The sequence below is a fragment of the Nomascus leucogenys genome, chromosome 14 (genome assembly GCF_006542625.1).
Source record: "Nomascus leucogenys isolate Asia chromosome 14, Asia_NLE_v1, whole genome shotgun sequence".
NCBI lineage: Eukaryota > Metazoa > Chordata > Mammalia > Primates > Hylobatidae > Nomascus > Nomascus leucogenys.
Window position 1 is genome coordinate 47,182,367 of NC_044394.1, and position 17,584 is coordinate 47,199,950.

Consider the following 17,584-nt stretch of genomic DNA (forward strand, 5'->3'; position numbering starts at 1 on the left):
GATTTATCCTGCAGAGCCCACAGCGTCGTCTGCTCTAGACTGAGCCTGCAGACGTCTTCCATCCCAGGGCCAAAGGGTAAGGGCCAGGGTTTCAGGTTCACCAAACTGCAACCCTGGTCCATTCGTTTAGTGTGAGGAGGGGCACCAGTATGATGAGTGGTTAGTAATGGGTGCAAAGCGGGTGGGGGGATGCCTGGGTATGAGGGCTCCTCTTCCTGGGTCTAGCTCTGGCTCCAACACCTACCAGCTGTGTTACTTGAGCTAATCTCTCAGACCTCAGTTTTACCCTATAAAATGAGGACAATGATGGTGTGAAGTGCATAGAGCTATTATGAGTATTAAAATTCATCAACAAAGATTTTTGTCTAGCTTCTATGTGCTAGGAACGGGGTTCCCGTCCTAGCTAGCCACCTGCTGGGACTGAAACCCTGAGCCTCCGTTTCTTCCTCTTTGGCCTGCACAGGTCCAGGTTGCTGCTATGGCTGGCTGGGCACTTCCTCCTGCCTCCATTCACCCTAGGCCTCATTCCCACCTCCCACAGCCTGAACTCATGCCCCTTCTTTGGACTACTCAGCTTGTAGCTTTCACACTCTGTCTGCATTATGTATGTGGACATTGACTATTACTGGCAGGCCTGGCCACAGAGCCTAGGCCAAGGATTTATTAGTTTGGTCCTTGCCTAGCTCACACTAACCACCTCTCCTTCTTTTTTTTTTTTTTTTGAGGCAGAGTCTCCGTCTGTTGCCCAGGATCCAGGATAGAGTGCAGTGGTGTGATCAAAACACAAAACACACTGCAGCCTCGACCTTCTGGGCTCAAGTGATCCTCCCGCCTCCACCTTCCAAAGCACAGGGATTCCAGGCCGCTCCCGGCCTCACCTGGCCTTCTTTGTTGGGCTAGGTGGGACTGGGAAATGCACAGGGCCACTTTCAAATCAAAGTCAGAAGCACTTCTCTCGCTCCACAGAGCCCTCAGTGCTCTGCTGAAAGCAAGGAGGCTTTTTCCAAGGCTCTAGTTTTGCCTCCAGGGAAACTGAGGCACAAGGCAGCAATGATTCCTGGGGGTCCTGCCTCCGCTCCTCTAGGTGAGGAGCCTATTCCAGGGGCCCCACTCTGAAAGCCTAGAGGCGAGGGGCGCGCACTACAATTCCCAGAGGTCACCGGGCTCAAGGGCGGTCCCCGCCCCCCACTTCCCCCGCACGACGAAGCCGGGCCCACCAATGGGAGCCCAGAGTGGGGCGAGCAGGGGCGGGACGGGGCGGGACTGCGGGGAGGCGGCAGGCGGGCGGCTCCGCGAGCCAGTATCCCAGAGAGCGCGGGGTCTGGACAGCCGCGCGCTGAGGGTCTCGGGGCGGGCGCCGCGGGACCTCGCCGGACCATGGGTAAGCGGCTCTGCGGCGCGGCCCGGACCGGGGCTCGGCGGCCCTGCAGGGAGGGTCAAGGTGCCGGCGCCGGGTCCCCTCCAGCCCTCGTGGCAGTCGGTGCGCTGTACGGGGCGGAGAGGGGCCCGGGGTGGGCTTTGGGGCGCCGGCCATGGGGAGCGAGCCCGGCCCGCGGCTTCAGCGCTCCCCGGCCGGCGCGAAAGGGGTGAGGCTGGGCGTCCGCGCGCGCTTCGAGAAAAGGAAAGACAAAAAGTTTTGGCGGCCAGGGGCTTCCCGGGCGTTTATCTCGAAACTCTTTTCGCCGTCTCTTGCCTGAAATGTGCCGAGCTGGGTACGGCTCTGTTGTCCCACTTCCTGCTGCGGTTTCCACCTCGAGCTGGGCTCAGCTAATTTGTTGTGACAGCTGTCGGCAGCCGCCCCTCCGCCCCGTGACATCCTGCGGGTTTCAGAACCGCGGCGCCGCCGGGCACAGACTTCGGGTCCGGAGCGCGCGGTCCTTTCCTCTGCGGCCGCCGTTTCCTGAAAGGGGCTGCGCGGGTGTGAAGAACTTGCTCAATGCGCTTTGAAGGCTCCACTGTTCCTCTTTCGACTGCGGGCTGCGCTGATGGTCCGGGGAGCCCGGCTTCTCGCCCCGTGCCCCTTCCTTCTCTTCCCTTCTCTCTTTTCTTCTCCTGTCTCTCCGCCCATCCGCCGCAGCCCCGCAGGACAGGGGTCGCTTCCCTGGTTGCTCTCCTCTCCTGTCCCTTGTGTGTCCCCTTCTCTTCCCTCGGTCTGTAGAAGGGACGAGGTGGCGGCTGGGGAGCGTCGGGGGAAGAGGACAAGAGCGTGGGCTGCGAGCTTGCAGGTGATGCCCGGCTTCGCGCTCGGCCGGAGCTGCGGGCCAACCCGGGCCCGCGCTCAGTCCCTCCGCGGTGTCTAGGGGTCGCCCGGGCTGGGGTCGCGTCACCCTCCGCCCAGCGCCGTCGTGGTGGGGCTTGCGCGGTGCAGGACCCCCGAGGGCCCAGGGGGTCCCGAGGCGCTGTGGGTCCAGTGTCCCTTTGTTTGCAGAGTCTTGGGCCAGTAAGGAGGGCTCTGCGGGCCCCAGGGGAGGACAACAGGTGCCTCTTGCCCCACCTGGGCTCAGCTGATGGGAGCCCACACGCACGGTGGCGTCACTGCGCCTACAGGCAACGCTAGAGCACAGGAGGGGTGGGAGATCGGGGCTCGAGGGCTTCACCCCACAGCAGAGCTCAGAGCCCAATCCAGGCCTTAGGGACCCGCCTGGGGCCTAGAGCTTGGTGTGGCAGAGGTGGAAAGGGCCTCCGATAATCTGCTTCTACAGTTGGGAGACGTCAACTGGCACCTCTGAGCCTCTGCCCCGTAGGTGGAATGGCAACACACGAAACCATCTGAGGAGCTCTCACTGTCTCTCACCACCAAATGTGACCCAGACTCAGTGGGGAGGGACAGCCCCATCCTGGAACTGGGGCTTTTAGGACATCCCAGAGCCCGGTAAGAGGGACAGGGAGAGTGGGGCTTGGAAGTTGGTAGCCTCACATTCAGTGTCCCCCGCACCTCCGTCCCTTTCTGTACCCTCTGGTGGCTCCTGTGGCCTCAGCTGCTCCCAGACCCTGTCTCTCTCGCCCTCCCCCAAGCTGAGGTACTGAGGTCGGGCTGTGGCTTGAGCTGCACCTGTGCCCTGGTAGGGAGTGGGGGTCCCAGGCCCATCGCGTTTCTTCTCACTGCTGGCTCCAGCTCAGTCCTTGGCAGGCCCCCCTCCCCAAACTGCTGGCGCAAGCTCCGCGTAGACTCGGCCTGGCCGCCGCTCCCGGGCTGCCTAGTGGACCGGCCGTTTCGCCGCTTCAAAGGCTGTCTTTGTTTTGCTCCAGCCCAAGCTCAGAGAAACTTAAGCCAACAACCTCAGCCGAGGGGGCGGGGCGGCGTCTGCTGGTTGTTATTGAGGCTGCTGTTACCATTATTGTGGTAATTGACGCAGTGTTCCCAGTCGGTGACTTTTCATGAAAGGAAGTGTCACTTCCTTCCCATTACACCCTGGGTGAGTGGGGCGGGTAGCAGAAAGATGGGGAGGGAGGGAGAGAAGGAAAGGGGTATGTGCCTCTAGCAGACCCTTAAACTTGAGAGCTGTGTGGCCTTGTACTAGTCACTGCCCCTTTCTGGGCAACAGGGGTCTGTAAGTCCATTGCGCTCATCCTGCACCCAGGAGGCTGATGTTTCCGGAGCACCTGCTGGGCAGCGAGGTGCCTTGAGGAGGGAGCAGGACAGGCAGGCCTCTGATCTTCTTACTGAGCCTGGCTGTGGTTTGTGGGGGAAGCCTCCTTTCTCTTCTCGCTTTCTTCTGCTGAGAACATTGGGCACATTGAGTCTAGCACGCCCATCTTGTAGATGGGGAAAGGGAGATACAGAAGCAGTGACCAACTTGATAAGAGGTGCAGCCATGTGGTGCTAGAGCCCCTTGCCCCATCTATCCTCTTGGCCCACTCTCATCTGCTTCCAGCTTGATGTCTGGCAGGGTAGGGGGCCCGCTGACTTCCCTACATCCACCCACTGCCCGGCCCATAGCTACCTTCTAGTCCTGGCTAAGCCCTGTGAGACATCTTAAGTTTGTCTTCAGTGACTCAACCACCGCCCCACTGCCTTCACCTTCCTGCCTTTGCATACCTGCCTTTGCTTCGCCAGGTTGGCTGAGCCCTGGCCAGAGCTGGCCCCCTACTCTCTCAGGTAACAGGTAGCAGTTTTTTAAATGGAATCTCAGTAGGTATCAACAGGTCTTTCCTCCTTCCTCAAGATTATGGAGATAGCACCCCTTATTCAAAGATGGTGGGTCCTCTGGGCCCTCCCCAACACAGGCCAGGGAAGTTGATTCACAGAGTGTGGGGGCCATGCCCCTTCCCGGCCCCCACCCCCCCCCCCCCGCCCCGCCAGCTGCTGCCCAGCTCTCTGACCAGCCCCCTCCCATCCCTGAGCCTGGATGCCTTAGCAGTCAACACAGACCTGCTCTTGTTAGCAGAGTGACAGGAGCGATGTGCTGGGAAACTGCACATCTACTTGGGGAAAGGGGAGGAGTTTGCATCCTCTGAGCACAGATAAGGAACTTGAGGTCTCCCTGCTCCCATTAGAAAGAAAAAAATCTCTAGCTATCGGATCAGCGTCTCTCAGGAGTCAGACTACCCTGGTTCTGAATCCCAGCTCTGCCATGGATAAGCTGTGTGGGCCCAGGCAAGTTACTGAACCTCTCTGAGCCTCAGACATTATATCTGTTATATCTGGATGGCTGGGAAGATTCAACAAAGCAAAGTTGTATGAGATGCCTAGCCCACGCCAGCCAGGGCACTGATTTGAGTCGGTGGAGCATATAACTTGAGAACAAGTAGACCTATGGGAGCATCCTCTACTGGAGGGAGTGACAGACTAACCTCTTCAGTGCTGGAGTTTTAGGATCTGGGAGTTGAGCTTGACTCAGACAGGAGCCATGGAGTTGGAAAGAAATCAGACTCATAGCACAGGAAGAGCCTCAGGCAATCCTCCTGCCCAGCACCCTGCTGCACCCTCTCTCTGCCTAGTGAGGGACTGGGTCACTAGGAGCCCAGGCTCATCTTCTGGTGCAGCCACCTAGCCTGCCTCAGCCCTCTTCCCAGCAGTGAAATGAGGAAATCGCAGGAGGGCTTTTGTGGAGTGAACTACCGTTATCAGGGTTTTTCTAACACCATTTTCTAGCTGCACAAAACTCAAGGAACAAACTAGGAATAAACCTCCCCAAGAAAGCACAGGGGCTTTTTAAGAAGGAACTTCTGAGGACTGCAGAGGGAAACCTGAATTATGGAGACACATGGTCCTGAAAAGAAAGATGCAATACTGTAAAGGCATTATTTCTCCTCAAAGTAGTTTCTAAATTTAAATGCAATCAAAGCCCCCAGTTTGTTTGTTTGTTTGTTTTAGAGACGGAGTCTCTGTCACCGAGGCTGGAGTGCAATGGCCTGATCTCAGCTCACTGCAACCTCCACCTCCTGGGTTCAAGCGATTCTCCTGCCTCAGCCTCCCAAGTAGCTGGGACTACAGGCATATGCCACCACGCCCAGCTAATTTTTGTATTTTTAGTAGAGATGAGGTTTCACCATGTTGGCCAGGATGGTCTTGATCTCTTGACCTCATGATCTGCCTGCCTTGGCCTCCCAACGTGTTTTTTTGTTTTTTTTTTTTAAGAGAATATAACAGAATTATCCCAAAGTTCAGATGGAATATTTTTAAAAGATGAGTAATATTGGGCAACTTGCCCTCTGGATAGTAAGTTGATTTATAAAGCTACAAAAATTAAAACAGTGTGCACAGGTCCTAGCATTCCACCGCAGATGGAACAGAATAGAATGTCCAGAAATAGTCCCAGATGTTTTCCTTATACGCATTGACATTATGGGGAAAGTAGCATTTTACACCATTGGGAGAGGAGGCCACTCACTGGGACCCCCTAACCAATGGAGGGAAAGTATGGCTAGGATCCCTGTTTCATCCTGTATACTGGAATAGATTCCAGATGTGTTAGAAGTGAGTAATGAGACAATAATCACCATTCATCATCATTGCTTGCTGGATGGAGAAAGGTGAAGTCTGGATGACATTCTTATGGAGAGCAGTTTTCTTTTTTGCATTTGATCCCCCACTTTTGTTACAAATAAAACATGTAAGGCATTGTGCCAGGAAGGAATCTGCACACACAGGCTGGGAACAAGGCAGTAGTGCGGTGGCTCACAGCAGCAGCAGCAGCTATCAGGGGCAAGTGGGTTTCTCCTGCCTCTGTGGGCTGAGTGGGGCTGGGAGACGGGGCCTCCAGCTCCATAAGCCTTTTCCCTCCTCCACAGAGCCAGGAGAGGGCCCACCCACCCATGCAGGTCCTGCCTGCCTGGCTCCCAGCTCTCTACCTTCCAACGCCGGACCTGCGTGGCCCAACATCTATGACAGCGGGTTTCAAGCTTATTTTTTATAGCAGAACCCCTTTTACAAATGTAACCCTGATCTGTGAATGATCAGGGAAAGGGAGGGATTAGGGCAGTCAGGGACAAGACAGAGGGCACCCTGGAGACCAAGGGGGAGGACTCTCCCTTCTCGCCTATCTAATGCTGCAGAAGTGGGGGCCCAGAGACCTGCAACCCAGAGGACCCTGGCAGGACAGAGCACTAACCCTGAGAATGGAGACCAAGTTCATCTGGGGACTCAGCTGGACACAGAGATAGAATGTTTTCCTTTGTGGCTTAAGGCGACAGCTCTAATCCCTCTCCCATCTGGGGTTAAACAGCTCGGATTGGTGACCTCCTTTCCAGGTAACACGAGCACCCAACTCCAGGAGATTTTCCCCCAGTGTGGTCCAGGCAGAGCTTGCAAACTCTGAATCACGCAGAAGGGACTAGGGCCCCTCTCGCCCTGTGGCTCGTGACCTGGCTGCCCACTGGGATGCCCTGGGGAGCTTTAACCCTGCTGCCCCACCTTGGACCTTAAATCAGACTCTGAGGATGGAGCCGGAGCATTATGCTCCTCCAGGTGATTCTGATGGGCCCTGTCTAACCACTGTATTTTTCTGAAGCCCAAGGGGCAGCAACTTGCCAAGGGTCACATAGCAAGTCTGTGACTAAGAAGCCCCAGTCACACCAAAGAAGACATGGAGAGGGTCTGTCGATGCCGAGGCTCTGGGACAGCAGGAATGAGGGGAGGGGATGTGTGAGCTGAGGGTAGCAGGCAGTGGGAGAAGAGCCGGTGGAGGAGGTGCTCCTGGACCTGGAAGACTTCAGGAATTCACGGATCGCTAGCAAAGAACTCAAGGATCTTCCTCTCCCATTTCATAGCAGGGAAGACTGAAGCACAAAGTCACAGAGGACTTGGTTGGAAAGGCATCAGTCTGCTGGGTCACTTGTTAGTACCCAGGATTTCTGGAGACTGGTGGGTCAGAGGCTAGCCCAAAAGGGTGGCCCTGGTCTCTTTCTCTTTGACAAGCCTTAGGATTGGTTTCTCTCTGGGCTTACTTGGACTCTTCATGAAGTCCTTGCAAATGTTGATAACCACAGCAGCCACTGGACCAGAATCAGACCTTGTTTTGAATCCTGGTCCCCCAGGGAGGCAAGCGACTTACCCATAACCATTCTGGCTTCAGATTCCCCCTCTTTAAAATGGAATTCCTCTGGGACTGAGGGAGAGAATGTACAGGCCCACCTTGCTCTATCATGCTTTGCTTTATTGTACTTCACAGATACAGCATTTTTTACTCATTGAAGATTTGTGGCAACCTGGCATGGAGCAAGTCTATCGATGCCATTTTTTTAACAGCATGTGCTCACTTTGTGTCTCAGTGTCACATTTTGGTGATTCTTACAACATTTCAAACTTTTTCATTATTATATCTGTTATGGTGATCTGTGATCAGTGATCTTTGATGTTACTATTATCATTGTTTTGGGGTACCATGAACCCCACCCACAAAGACAGTGAACTAAATCGATAAATGTTGTGTGTGCTCGTCCTCCACCTGCTCCATCGACCAGCATTCCCCATCTCTCTTCCTCTCTTTCTCTTCTCTGGCCTCCCTGTTGCCTAAGGCACAACAATATTGAAACTGGGCCAATTAACAATCCTACAGTGGTCTCTAAGTGTTCAAGTGAAAGGAGGAGTTACAGGTCTTTATTTTAAAATAAAAAACTAGAAATAATTAAGCTTAATGAGGAAGGCAGGTCGAAAGCCCAGATAGGCCGAAAGCTAGGCCTCTTGCACCGATTTGTCAAGTTGTGAATGCCAAGGAAAAGTTATTGAAGGAAATCAGAAGTGCTATTCCAGTGAACACACATGGTAAGAAAGCAAAACAGCCTTATTGCTGATAATGGAGAAAGTTTGAGAAGTCTGGATAGAAGATCCAACAAGCCATAACATTCCCTTAAGCCAAAGCCTAATCCAGACCAAGGCTCTAAATCTCCAATGCTATGAAGGCTGAAAGAGGTGAGGAAGCTGCAGAAGAAAAGTTGGAAGCTAGCAGAGGTTGCTTCACAAGGTTTAAGGAAAGATGCCATCTCCATCACATAAAAGTGCAAGGTGAATCAACCAGGGCTGGTGTAGAAGCTGCAGCAATTTATCCAGAAGATCCAGCTAAGATCATCGATGAAGGTGGCCACACTACCACAGATTTTCCATGTAGATGAAACAGCTTTGTATCAGAAGAAGATGTCATCTAGGACTTTCATAGCTAAGGAGAAGTCAATGCATGGCTTCAAAAGACAGGCTGACTCTCTTGTTAGGGGCTAATGCAGCTGGTGGCTTTAAGTTGAAGCCAGTGCTCATTTTATCGTTCCAAAAAACCTAGAACCTTTAAGAATTATGCTAAATCTACTCACTCTGTGTTCTAAAAATGAAATAACAAAGCCCGGATGACAGCACATCTGTTTATAACATGGTTTACTGAGTATTCTAAGCCAACTGCTGAGACCTATTGCTCAGAAAAAAAGATTCCTTTCAAAATATTACTGTTCATTGACAAGGCAACCGGTCACGCAAGAGCGTTGATGAAAATGTACCAGGAACTGCATGTTGTTTTCATGCCTGCTAGCACAACATTTATTCTAGAGCCAAGGATCAAGGAGTAATTTTAAGTTTCAAGTCTTATTATTTAAGAAATACATTTTGTAAGGCTGTAGCTGCCATAGATAGTGATTCCTCTGATGGATCCGGGCAAAATACATTGAAAACCTCCGGAGAGCATTTAAGGTACATTCGTGGTTCTTGGGAGGAGGTCAAAATATCCAAGCATTTGGGAGAAGTTGATTCCAACCTTCATGGATGACTTTGAGGGCTTCAAGACTTCAGTGGAGAAGTCACTGCAGATGCAGTGGAACCAGCAAGAGAACTAGAGTTAGAAGCAGAGCTTGAGGATGAGACTGAATTGCTGCAATCTCATGATCAAACTTGAGTGGATGAGGAGTTGCTTTTTATGGGTGGGCAAAGAAAGTAATTTTTTTTCTTTCCTTTTGTTTTCTTTTTTTTTTCTTTTTTATTTGAGACAGAGTCTTTTTCCATCGCCCAGACTGGAGTACAGTGGAGTAATCTCCGCTCACTGCAGCCTCCGCCTCCTGGGTTCAAAGGATTCTCCTGCCTCAGCCTCCCGAGTTGCTGGGACTACTGGGACCTGCCACCACACCCAGCTGACTTTTGTGTTTTTAGTAGAGACAGGGTTTCACCACACTGGCCAGGCTGGTCTCAAACTCCTGACCTCAGGTGATCCGCCCACCTTGGCCCCCAAAGTGCTGGGATTACAGGCATGAGCCACCGCGCCCATCCTAAAGTGGCTTCTTGAGGTGGAATCTACTGGCGAACATGCTGTGAACATTGTCTAAATGACAACAAAGGATTTAGAATGTTACAGAAACTTAGTTGATAAAGCAGCAGCAGGGTTTGAGAGAATGGACATCAGTTTTGAAAGAAGTTTTGCTGTGGATAAAATGCTGTCAAAAATAGCATCACATGCATGCCATGGAGAAATCTTTCATGAAAGGAAGAGTTGCCAGGCACAGTGGCTGATGCCTGTAATCCCAGCACTTTGGGAGGCCGAGGTGGGCGGATCATGAGGTCAGGAGTTTGAGACCAGCCTGGCCAATATGGTGAAACCCCGTCTCTACTAAAACTACAAAAATTAGCCGGGCATAGTGGCACGCACCTGTAGTCCCAGCTACTCGGGAGGCTGAGGCAGAAGAATCACTTGAACCCGGGAGGCGAAGATTGCAGTGAGCCAAGATCGTGCCACTGCACTCCAGGACAGAGCGAGATTCTGTCTCAAAAAAAAAAAAGGAAGAGTTAATGGATGTGGCAAACTTCATTGTTGTCTTATTTTAAGAAATTGCCACAGTCACCCCAGCTCAAGAAACCACCCCCCTGAGATCAGTCAGCAGCCATCAACATTGAGGCAAGACATAAGAACACCTATCAAAGCAGGACCACTCAGTGGCCAAGGATTCTAGTGCCTCTGAGTACCACTGGCCCCTGGCTTACACTGGTTTGGGTTTCTTGTTCCTGAGGAGATTATTTTTCTGTCTGGGATGGAAGGGAAATCTCATAGGTTCCTAACAATAAGGATGTCCTGGGAGGGAGTGAACCAATTCATACTTGATTAACAAAAGGACAAAGGACAGAAAGAAAAGGTTGTCAGAAGACATGGGTTCCTGGTCTGGTATCTGCTGCCAGCCTGCCATGTGGCCTGAGGCAGTTTCCAGTGGTTGTGGTTTTTGCAGTGGCAGAGGTGTTGCGTTTTTGCAACCATCAGCACATGGTGGTTCTTAGTAAAATACAGCCCATGGCTTCTCCTGCCTGCCACGCAGGGTTGTTGTGAGCCTTGCTCATTCCAGCTTGGCACCTGCTGTGTGGGTATGGGAAGCCTCACCAAACTATCAGGGAGCCCCAAGAGCCACAGGCAGTTCAGCCAGGATGGCTGTGAGTAGCCTAGGGTGACGGAGGAGCTGCCGGTGGCCAGGGGCCGGAGGAGGCCACCCAGAGGAAGGCACTTGTCAGCAGAGACCTGAGGGGTCACCAGGACCCTTGCAGGTGAGGGAGAGGGGAGCATGTGGCCTTATTAGGGCAGTTAGAACTCTGCAGATGCTCAGGGAAAGGTCAGATGTTCCTGAATATTCCCAGAGGAACTACTACTCAGGGACCCCTGTGTTGCTTTGGGGCCACAGTCATGGGATCCTTTAGCTCTCCAGTGAGACTGAGCTGCTTCTCAACTCTGTGTCTGAGCATGGGGCAGATTTTGGAGACAGGATTTCCCCAAGCACCACAGCCCAACCCCGGCCTCCTGTGACTTGACCTCAAGGTGGTTTTGCGTTTCCTTCAAAGATGTGGGGAGATAGCTGGAGCAGAGGAAAGAAAAGGGGCAGGTGTGGAGCAGATGCAGCGGGTTGTGGGGGAGAGGGGAGGAGGGCCTCTGTGTGTGTATGTGTGTCTGTGTGTGTGCGTGTGTGCATGTAGCCTGTGTGCAGTCAGGGACACACCCCTTCCCCCTGGCCAATTCTTTTTTTTTTTTTTTTAAATAATAGAGACGGGGTCTCACTATGTTGGCCAGACAGGTCTTGAACTCCTGACCTCAGGTGATCGCCTGCCTGGGCCTCCCAAAGTGCTGGGATCACAGGAGTGAGCCCTTGCACTGGCGCCCTCTGGCAACTCTGATTGGGGGTAAGGAGACTGCTCCTGTTCCTCCCTGCTTGCATCTCATGTGTTCTCTCCCCACCCCTTCCTCCTTCCTCCTTCCCTCTCTCCTTGTAGCAGCCCCTGTCAAAGGGAACAGGAAGCAGTCCACGGAGGGTGACGCCCTAGACCCACCTGCATCCCCCAAACCTGCTGGTGAGCAGAACGGGATCCAGAACCCCATCTCACTGGAGGTGAGTTGACTCCCTCTGCTGACTCCCTGGGTGCTCTTCCCTGCCACCCTCACCTGTGCTCCGCCTCCAGGTGAACCTGGACACTCCCCAAGCTCTCAGGAGGGAGATATGTTCCTACCCTGGCCCTGCCCAGCAGCCAGGGGACTTACTTGTCATCTGTGGCAGAGAGTTTCAATCTTGGTTTTTGTAGCAGAACCGTTTTCTCAAATGAAGATGACCCACCACCCTGATCCATAAAACAGACAAAAGCTCCAGCCCATGATGTAAAACCACATTCACATCCATTCATTCAGATGCATAACATGGGTGTATAAAGTCACTCGGTGAGACCAACAAGACTGTTTCGATGAGCACAGAATCTGAAGGGGGAGCTGCAGGCAGCTTTTTCGGAGCACAGTCAGCCCCAGCTTTCATTCATTTTGGCCATTTGCTTTGGTGGCACAGTCTGGAAAAGTATCCTGATTCATGCAGAAAAGTGGTTGCAAATGGTAGTTGTCTTTAGCAGCTTGCCGGGAATTCAGAATAGAGGCCTGGAGGAGCAGACTGACTTGAGCAGTTATGAGAGAGCCTTCCTCTGAGGTCTGCACAGACCAGCCCCAGGGCCCCAGCATGTTATGATTTCATGGGTGATATGTGAGTTCCTATGTTGTTTCTTCTCAGAGGTCTTTAATACCTTAAAAACACTGAACTATTACAGAAGCTATTTATAACTAACAAAAAAAGTAAAAACACTGAAATAAACTTGAATCTATTATTATTATTATTATTATTATTATTTTTAGACAGAGTCTCACTGTTACCCAGGCTGGAGTGCAGTGGCACAATCTTGGCTCACTGCAACCTCCAGCTCCTGGGTTCAAATGATTCTTCTGCCTCAGCCTCCCGAGTAGCTGGGATTACAGGCATGCACTACCAGGCCTGGCTAATTTTTGTATTTTTAGTAGAGATGGGATTTCCCCGTGTTGGCCAGGCTGGTCTCGAACTCCTGACCTCAAGTGATCTGTCTGCCCACCTCGGCCTCCCGAAGTGCTGGGATTACAGGCATGAGCCACCGTGCCCAGCTGGACCAAATATTTTTGGAACACATGGCTGTCTGCGCTGTCCTAGTCCAGATGGTTTATGTCCTGGAAGCTGTCTGTTCTCTGAGCAGGGTATGGGCCCTGGGCTCTGCCCCGAGCCACTCGCTGGATGAATGGCATCAGCAGAGATTGCCCCTCTGGGATCCGCAACCAAAAGTCCTGTGCCCCTGACAGCAGTATGCAATTGAAGCCCAGAGCTTCACCTCCCTGTGCTCAGCACAGCAGGCTGGGGCCACACAGAGGCTCGGGGAACATGGGCCTGACAGAGCAACCCCACGGCACCAGAAAGCACCAAGCACCTTTGTTCCTTCAGCTTTTCCCTCTGCGGTTATGGGGGAGTCCCAGGGACACTAAGCCTGCCCTCCTGGAGCTCCTAGTCTGGCAGAGGAGCTGACACAAATATGATAAATCAAGACCAAGACAGAGAAGTGACCCTGGCCTGGAGAAGGCTGGGGACTGCTCTCGTGGCAGCCTCTGGAGCCAGCTGCTCTGGGGTACCCAGCCTCCAGGGAGGTCCTGGACTCTAGCCCCTGTCCTGGGGTGCTGAGAGCTGACACCTGTGCCTGCCGAACCCAGGAACAGTCACTCCCTCCCAGAACAGTGACTAGGTGCTCTCTGGGAAACTGGGGTTGGGGCAGGCACCTTATTCCTCCTGCAGCCAGTGGTTTCTGCACATCCCCAGCAGCCAGCCACCAACTGGGGCCCATCCCAATGCCTCCTGTTCTCTCCCCAGGACTCCCCTGAGGCAGGCGGGGAGCGGGAGGAGGAGCAGGAGCGGGAGGAGGAGCAGGCCTTCCTGGTCAGCCTCTACAAGTTCATGAAGGAGCGACACACGCCTATCGAGAGGGTGCCCCATCTCGGCTTCAAGCAGAGTGCGTCCCTGGGGTGCAGGCAGGGAGGGGGGCCCAGCAGGGGACCCCGCCCAGGCAGGGCATCGGGCAGGCACTCCCACTCTGGGTGACCCAGGTTGCAGATAGAAAGGAGGCCTCCCTCCAGGCTGCCACTGGGCCAGGGGTGCACAGGGCACAGCCTGCCCGTCTATCGCAGTGGCCTTGGCTGGGTGTGTGCTGGTCTGTGCCTGCCTGTCAGGGCACCAGGAAGGGGTGGCAGGCTGTCCCCACCTCCCACAGAGACTGACGGCCAGCCTGCCCCTCTTTCCGCCAGTTAACCTGTGGAAGATCTACAAGGCAGTGGAGAAGCTGGGGGCCTATGAGCTGGTAAGGAAGGCACCTCCCAGTCCTTGCCAAACTGCATATCCCTGGGGTGAGCCTGCAGCACTGTCCTTGCCTCTGGACAGAGGAAGAGCCAGGATCCCCAGTCCTGCCCCTGCCTCCCTGCCTCCCCCGCTGGTACTCTGCTGCTCAAAGCAGCTTTTCAGCCTTCCCCATCTGTTCTGCCTGCCCCGTGTTGGGAAAACTGCTTGGGCCAGCAGTCCATGGCCCTAGGAGGGAGAATCGGCTGGCCGCTGCTGGAGCCGCAGAGCAGCTGCCCAACTGCAGTCCTTCGAGTCCCTGTGAGGGTGGCCGGAGCTGCAAGGACCCCGCCGCCAGGGGGCGCCCGCCGGCCGCGCCCTCACGAGGTGCCCTTGCAGGTGACCGGGCGCCGCCTCTGGAAGAACGTGTACGATGAGCTGGGGGGCAACCCAGGCAGCACCAGCGCGGCCACGTGCACGCGCCGTCACTACGAGAGGTACGGCGGGGCGGGCCCGGGTGCTGGACGCCGCCTGCCCTGCGGGGCCTTGGCTGACCTTGCCGGGAGGGCAGGGTGGACTCTGCCCAGAGCGGGCCGGGTATGCGCCGTCCTCAGCGCTGTGCAGTCCTCAGAGCTGCGGGAGCTCAGGCTGGCTGCGCGCAGTCACTGAGGGAGCTGAAGCTTTGGGACCAGGAGAGGGCCTTCCTCGGCGCCGGCGGGGAAAGAGGGGCTCAGAGGAGGCTACAGAGGCCTATGGAGGGGATGGGCGCCGGCCTCCTGGGGGACATGCGTGGTTCCTCCCCAGGCTGGTCCTGCCATACGTGCGGCACCTGAAGGGGGAGGATGACAAGCCGCTGCCCACCTCCAAGCCCAGGAAACAGTACAAGATGGCCAAGGAGAACAGGGGGGATGATGGGGCCACCGAGAAGCCGAAGAAGGCCAAGGAGGAGCGGCGCATGGACCAGGTAGGCCTGCAGCTGGCTGGGGCCACCCTTTCCCTTGCCTCTTGTAGCCCCCTACCCCACAACTCCCTGTGGCCGCAGAGCTGTCTGCTCAGAACACACAGAACCTGCACCCAGGGCGGGACTTGCAAGGTTTCTGGTTCTTCACAGATGGTTGTGCAAGTGGACTCTGAACTCCAGCCTCCGCCCACCCACCAGGCACCTGAGGCTGTGTCCACTCAGAGGACAGGGCACCTTTGGAAAATTCTGCACAGAGGACTGCAGGGGCTAGCGGGGGACCTGGGCAGGGCTGAAAGTGCCACCTCCTGCTCCTCAGGTCAGGATGGGTGGCTCAGGTAGCCCTGAGGCAAGGCTTTCTCTCATTCCAGATGATGCCAGGAAAGACCAAAGCAGATGCTGCTGACCCAGCACCACTTCCCAGCCAGGAACCCCCCAGGAACAGCATAGAACAGCAGGGCCCGGCCTCTGGGTCTTCTGTGTCCTTCGTGGGTGCCAGCGGCTGCCCCAAGGCCTACAAGCGGCTCCTATCCAGCTTCTACTGCAAGGGGACACACGGCATCATGTCACCGCTGGCCAAAAAGAAGCTCCTGGCCCAGGTGAGCAAGGCGGAGGCCTTGCAGTGCCAGGAGGAGGGCTGCCGCCATGGGGCAGAGCCCCAGGCGTCCCCAGCTGTTCACCTCCCAGAGAGTCCCCAGAGCCCCAAAGGGCTGACTGAGAACTCCAGGCACCGGCTGACCCCTCAGGAGGAATTGCAGGCCCCAGGTGGCAGCCTCAGGGAGGAGGCACAGGCGGGCCCCTGCCCGGCAGCCCCCATCTTCAAGGGCTGCTTCCACACCCACCCCACCGAGGTGCTGAAGCCTGTCAGCCAGCACCCCAGGGACTTCTTCTCTAGACTTAAAGATGGGGTGCTACTGGGGCCTCCTGGCAAAGAGGGGCTGTCAGTGAAAGAGCCCCAGCTGGTGTGGGGCGGGGACGCTAACCGCCCTTCTGCATTCCACAAAGGTGGCTCCAGAAAGAGCATCCTCTACCCCAAGCCCAAAGCCTGCTGGGTGTCCCCCATGGCCAAGGTCCCAGCCGAGAGCCCCACACTCCCGCCCACCTTCCCCAGTAGCCCAGGCCTGGGCAGCAAGCGCAGCCTGGAGGAAGAGGGTGCTGCCCACAGTGGGAAGAGACTGCGGGCCGTGTCTCCCTTTCTTAAGGAGGCGGATGCCAAGAAGTGTGGGGCTAAACCTGCAGGGTCTGGCCTGGTCTCCTGCCTTCTGGGCCCAGCCCTGGGGCCTGTGCCCCCAGAGGCCTACAGGGGCACCATGCTGCACTGCCCGCTGAACTTCACTGGCACCCCGGGCCCCTTGAAGGGCCAGGCTGCACTCCCCTTCAGCCCCCTGGTCATCCCGGCCTTCCCGGCCCACTTCCTGGCCACTGCAGGCCCCTCGCCTGTGGCCGCTGGCCTGATGCACTTCCCCCCCACATCCTTCGACAGTGCCCTCCGCCACAGACTTTGCCCGGCCTCATCTGCCTGGCACGCACCACCAGTCACAACCTATGCAGCACCCCACTTCTTCCACCTCAACACCAAGCTGTAGGCCAGCCCATGGTGTCGTGTACACTGTGGAGTCAACAGGGGCCTACAACAGGCAGGTGCTGCTGCCAGGGGGCTCTGAACTAGTGCCTGCTACCCAGGACACCTGGGCCATGCCCCTGGCTGGGCAGCCTGGCACAAGTGAAGAAGGAGGCAGTGGGAAAACTGGGTTTATCTCAAGGCAGCAGCCTGAGCACAGGAGCAGAGGACCCAGTTGTTATAAGGCCCTGGGAGAGGGTGGGCTGCTCCCACTGCCCCAGAGCGGAGCTCGAAACACCCAGGTTGCCCACGGAAAATCCAATAAAAAGACACCAGTGTGAATCCACATAGCCCTGAAGTGTGTGTGGTGTGAGCCTTTGCAACGGCAGGCAAGGTGGGGGTGAGCTTGTGGGTGGGGCTGCTATTAGGGGGCCAAGGAAGTGGACCTGAACATCACTACCCCACTCAAGAGCAGGCCCAAAGCAAACCCCAGCCTCTGCCGTTGAGGAAGCCTCTGACATCTGTCCTTGCCTTCAGTCCAGTTTCCTAGTTGAGCTTCAGGGAATGCTTGCTGCCTTCCTCATTGTGGAGATGGGGATTGGAGGCCGTGGGAGGGTCGGTGACTTGCCCAGGTTCCCCTGGCAGGAGGGGCAGGGGAGGGCTGCGCAGGCTGTGTGACTCCCGTGCTCTGAGCAGGACCCCAGGCTGTTACCAGTGCCCCTGGGGGCTTGGGAGTGTCACCAGGAAGCCTGAGTTGGTCTGCCTTGGTGGTGGATGTAGATTTCTGGGGCCTGCAGCCGAGCCCACTCTGCAGCCCCACCCCACTTGCCTGACCCGCATGGACAGGCCAGAATGACCACTGGATTGAAATCACCGGAGGTGCCTGGAGGGAAAGGGGAGCAAATCCACTGGTCTGGGTCTGCGTGTCTGCATCGGTAACAAGCCCCTGCGGTTTCAGATGTGGTTGCCCCAGGGCTCATATTAGAATCCCTGCGGCCTGACACCCTGCTTCCTGCAGG

The 17,584-nt window shown here is 55.5% G+C and overlaps 1 protein-coding gene and 1 pseudogene across 6 annotated transcripts; both read left to right on the top strand.

The window, feature by feature from the left end:
• Positions 1-1,273: 1,273 nt before the first annotated feature.
• On the top strand, positions 1,274-16,912 carry ARID5A (AT-rich interaction domain 5A). 6 transcript variants are annotated; one of them, XM_030827727.1, is made up of 7 exons: positions 1,276-1,381; positions 11,660-11,775; positions 13,588-13,726; positions 14,019-14,071; positions 14,446-14,543; positions 14,851-15,010; positions 15,376-16,912. In XM_030827727.1, the coding sequence occupies exons 1-7, from the start codon at positions 1,378-1,380 to the stop codon at positions 16,588-16,590; spliced, it is 1,785 nt and encodes a 594-aa protein (XP_030683587.1). In that variant the 5' UTR covers positions 1,276-1,377; the 3' UTR covers positions 16,591-16,912. The 6 variants fall into 6 exon arrangements, with proteins under 6 accessions (XP_030683590.1, XP_030683587.1, XP_030683589.1 ...); XM_030827730.1 differs by lacking the exon at positions 13,588-13,726 and having other exon boundaries at positions 1,274-1,381; positions 15,376-16,911; XM_030827726.1 differs by lacking the exon at positions 1,276-1,381 and having other exon boundaries at positions 11,502-11,775.
• Positions 1,937-2,557, top strand: LOC105738928 (annotated as a pseudogene).
• Positions 16,913-17,584: the final 672 nt, after the last annotated feature.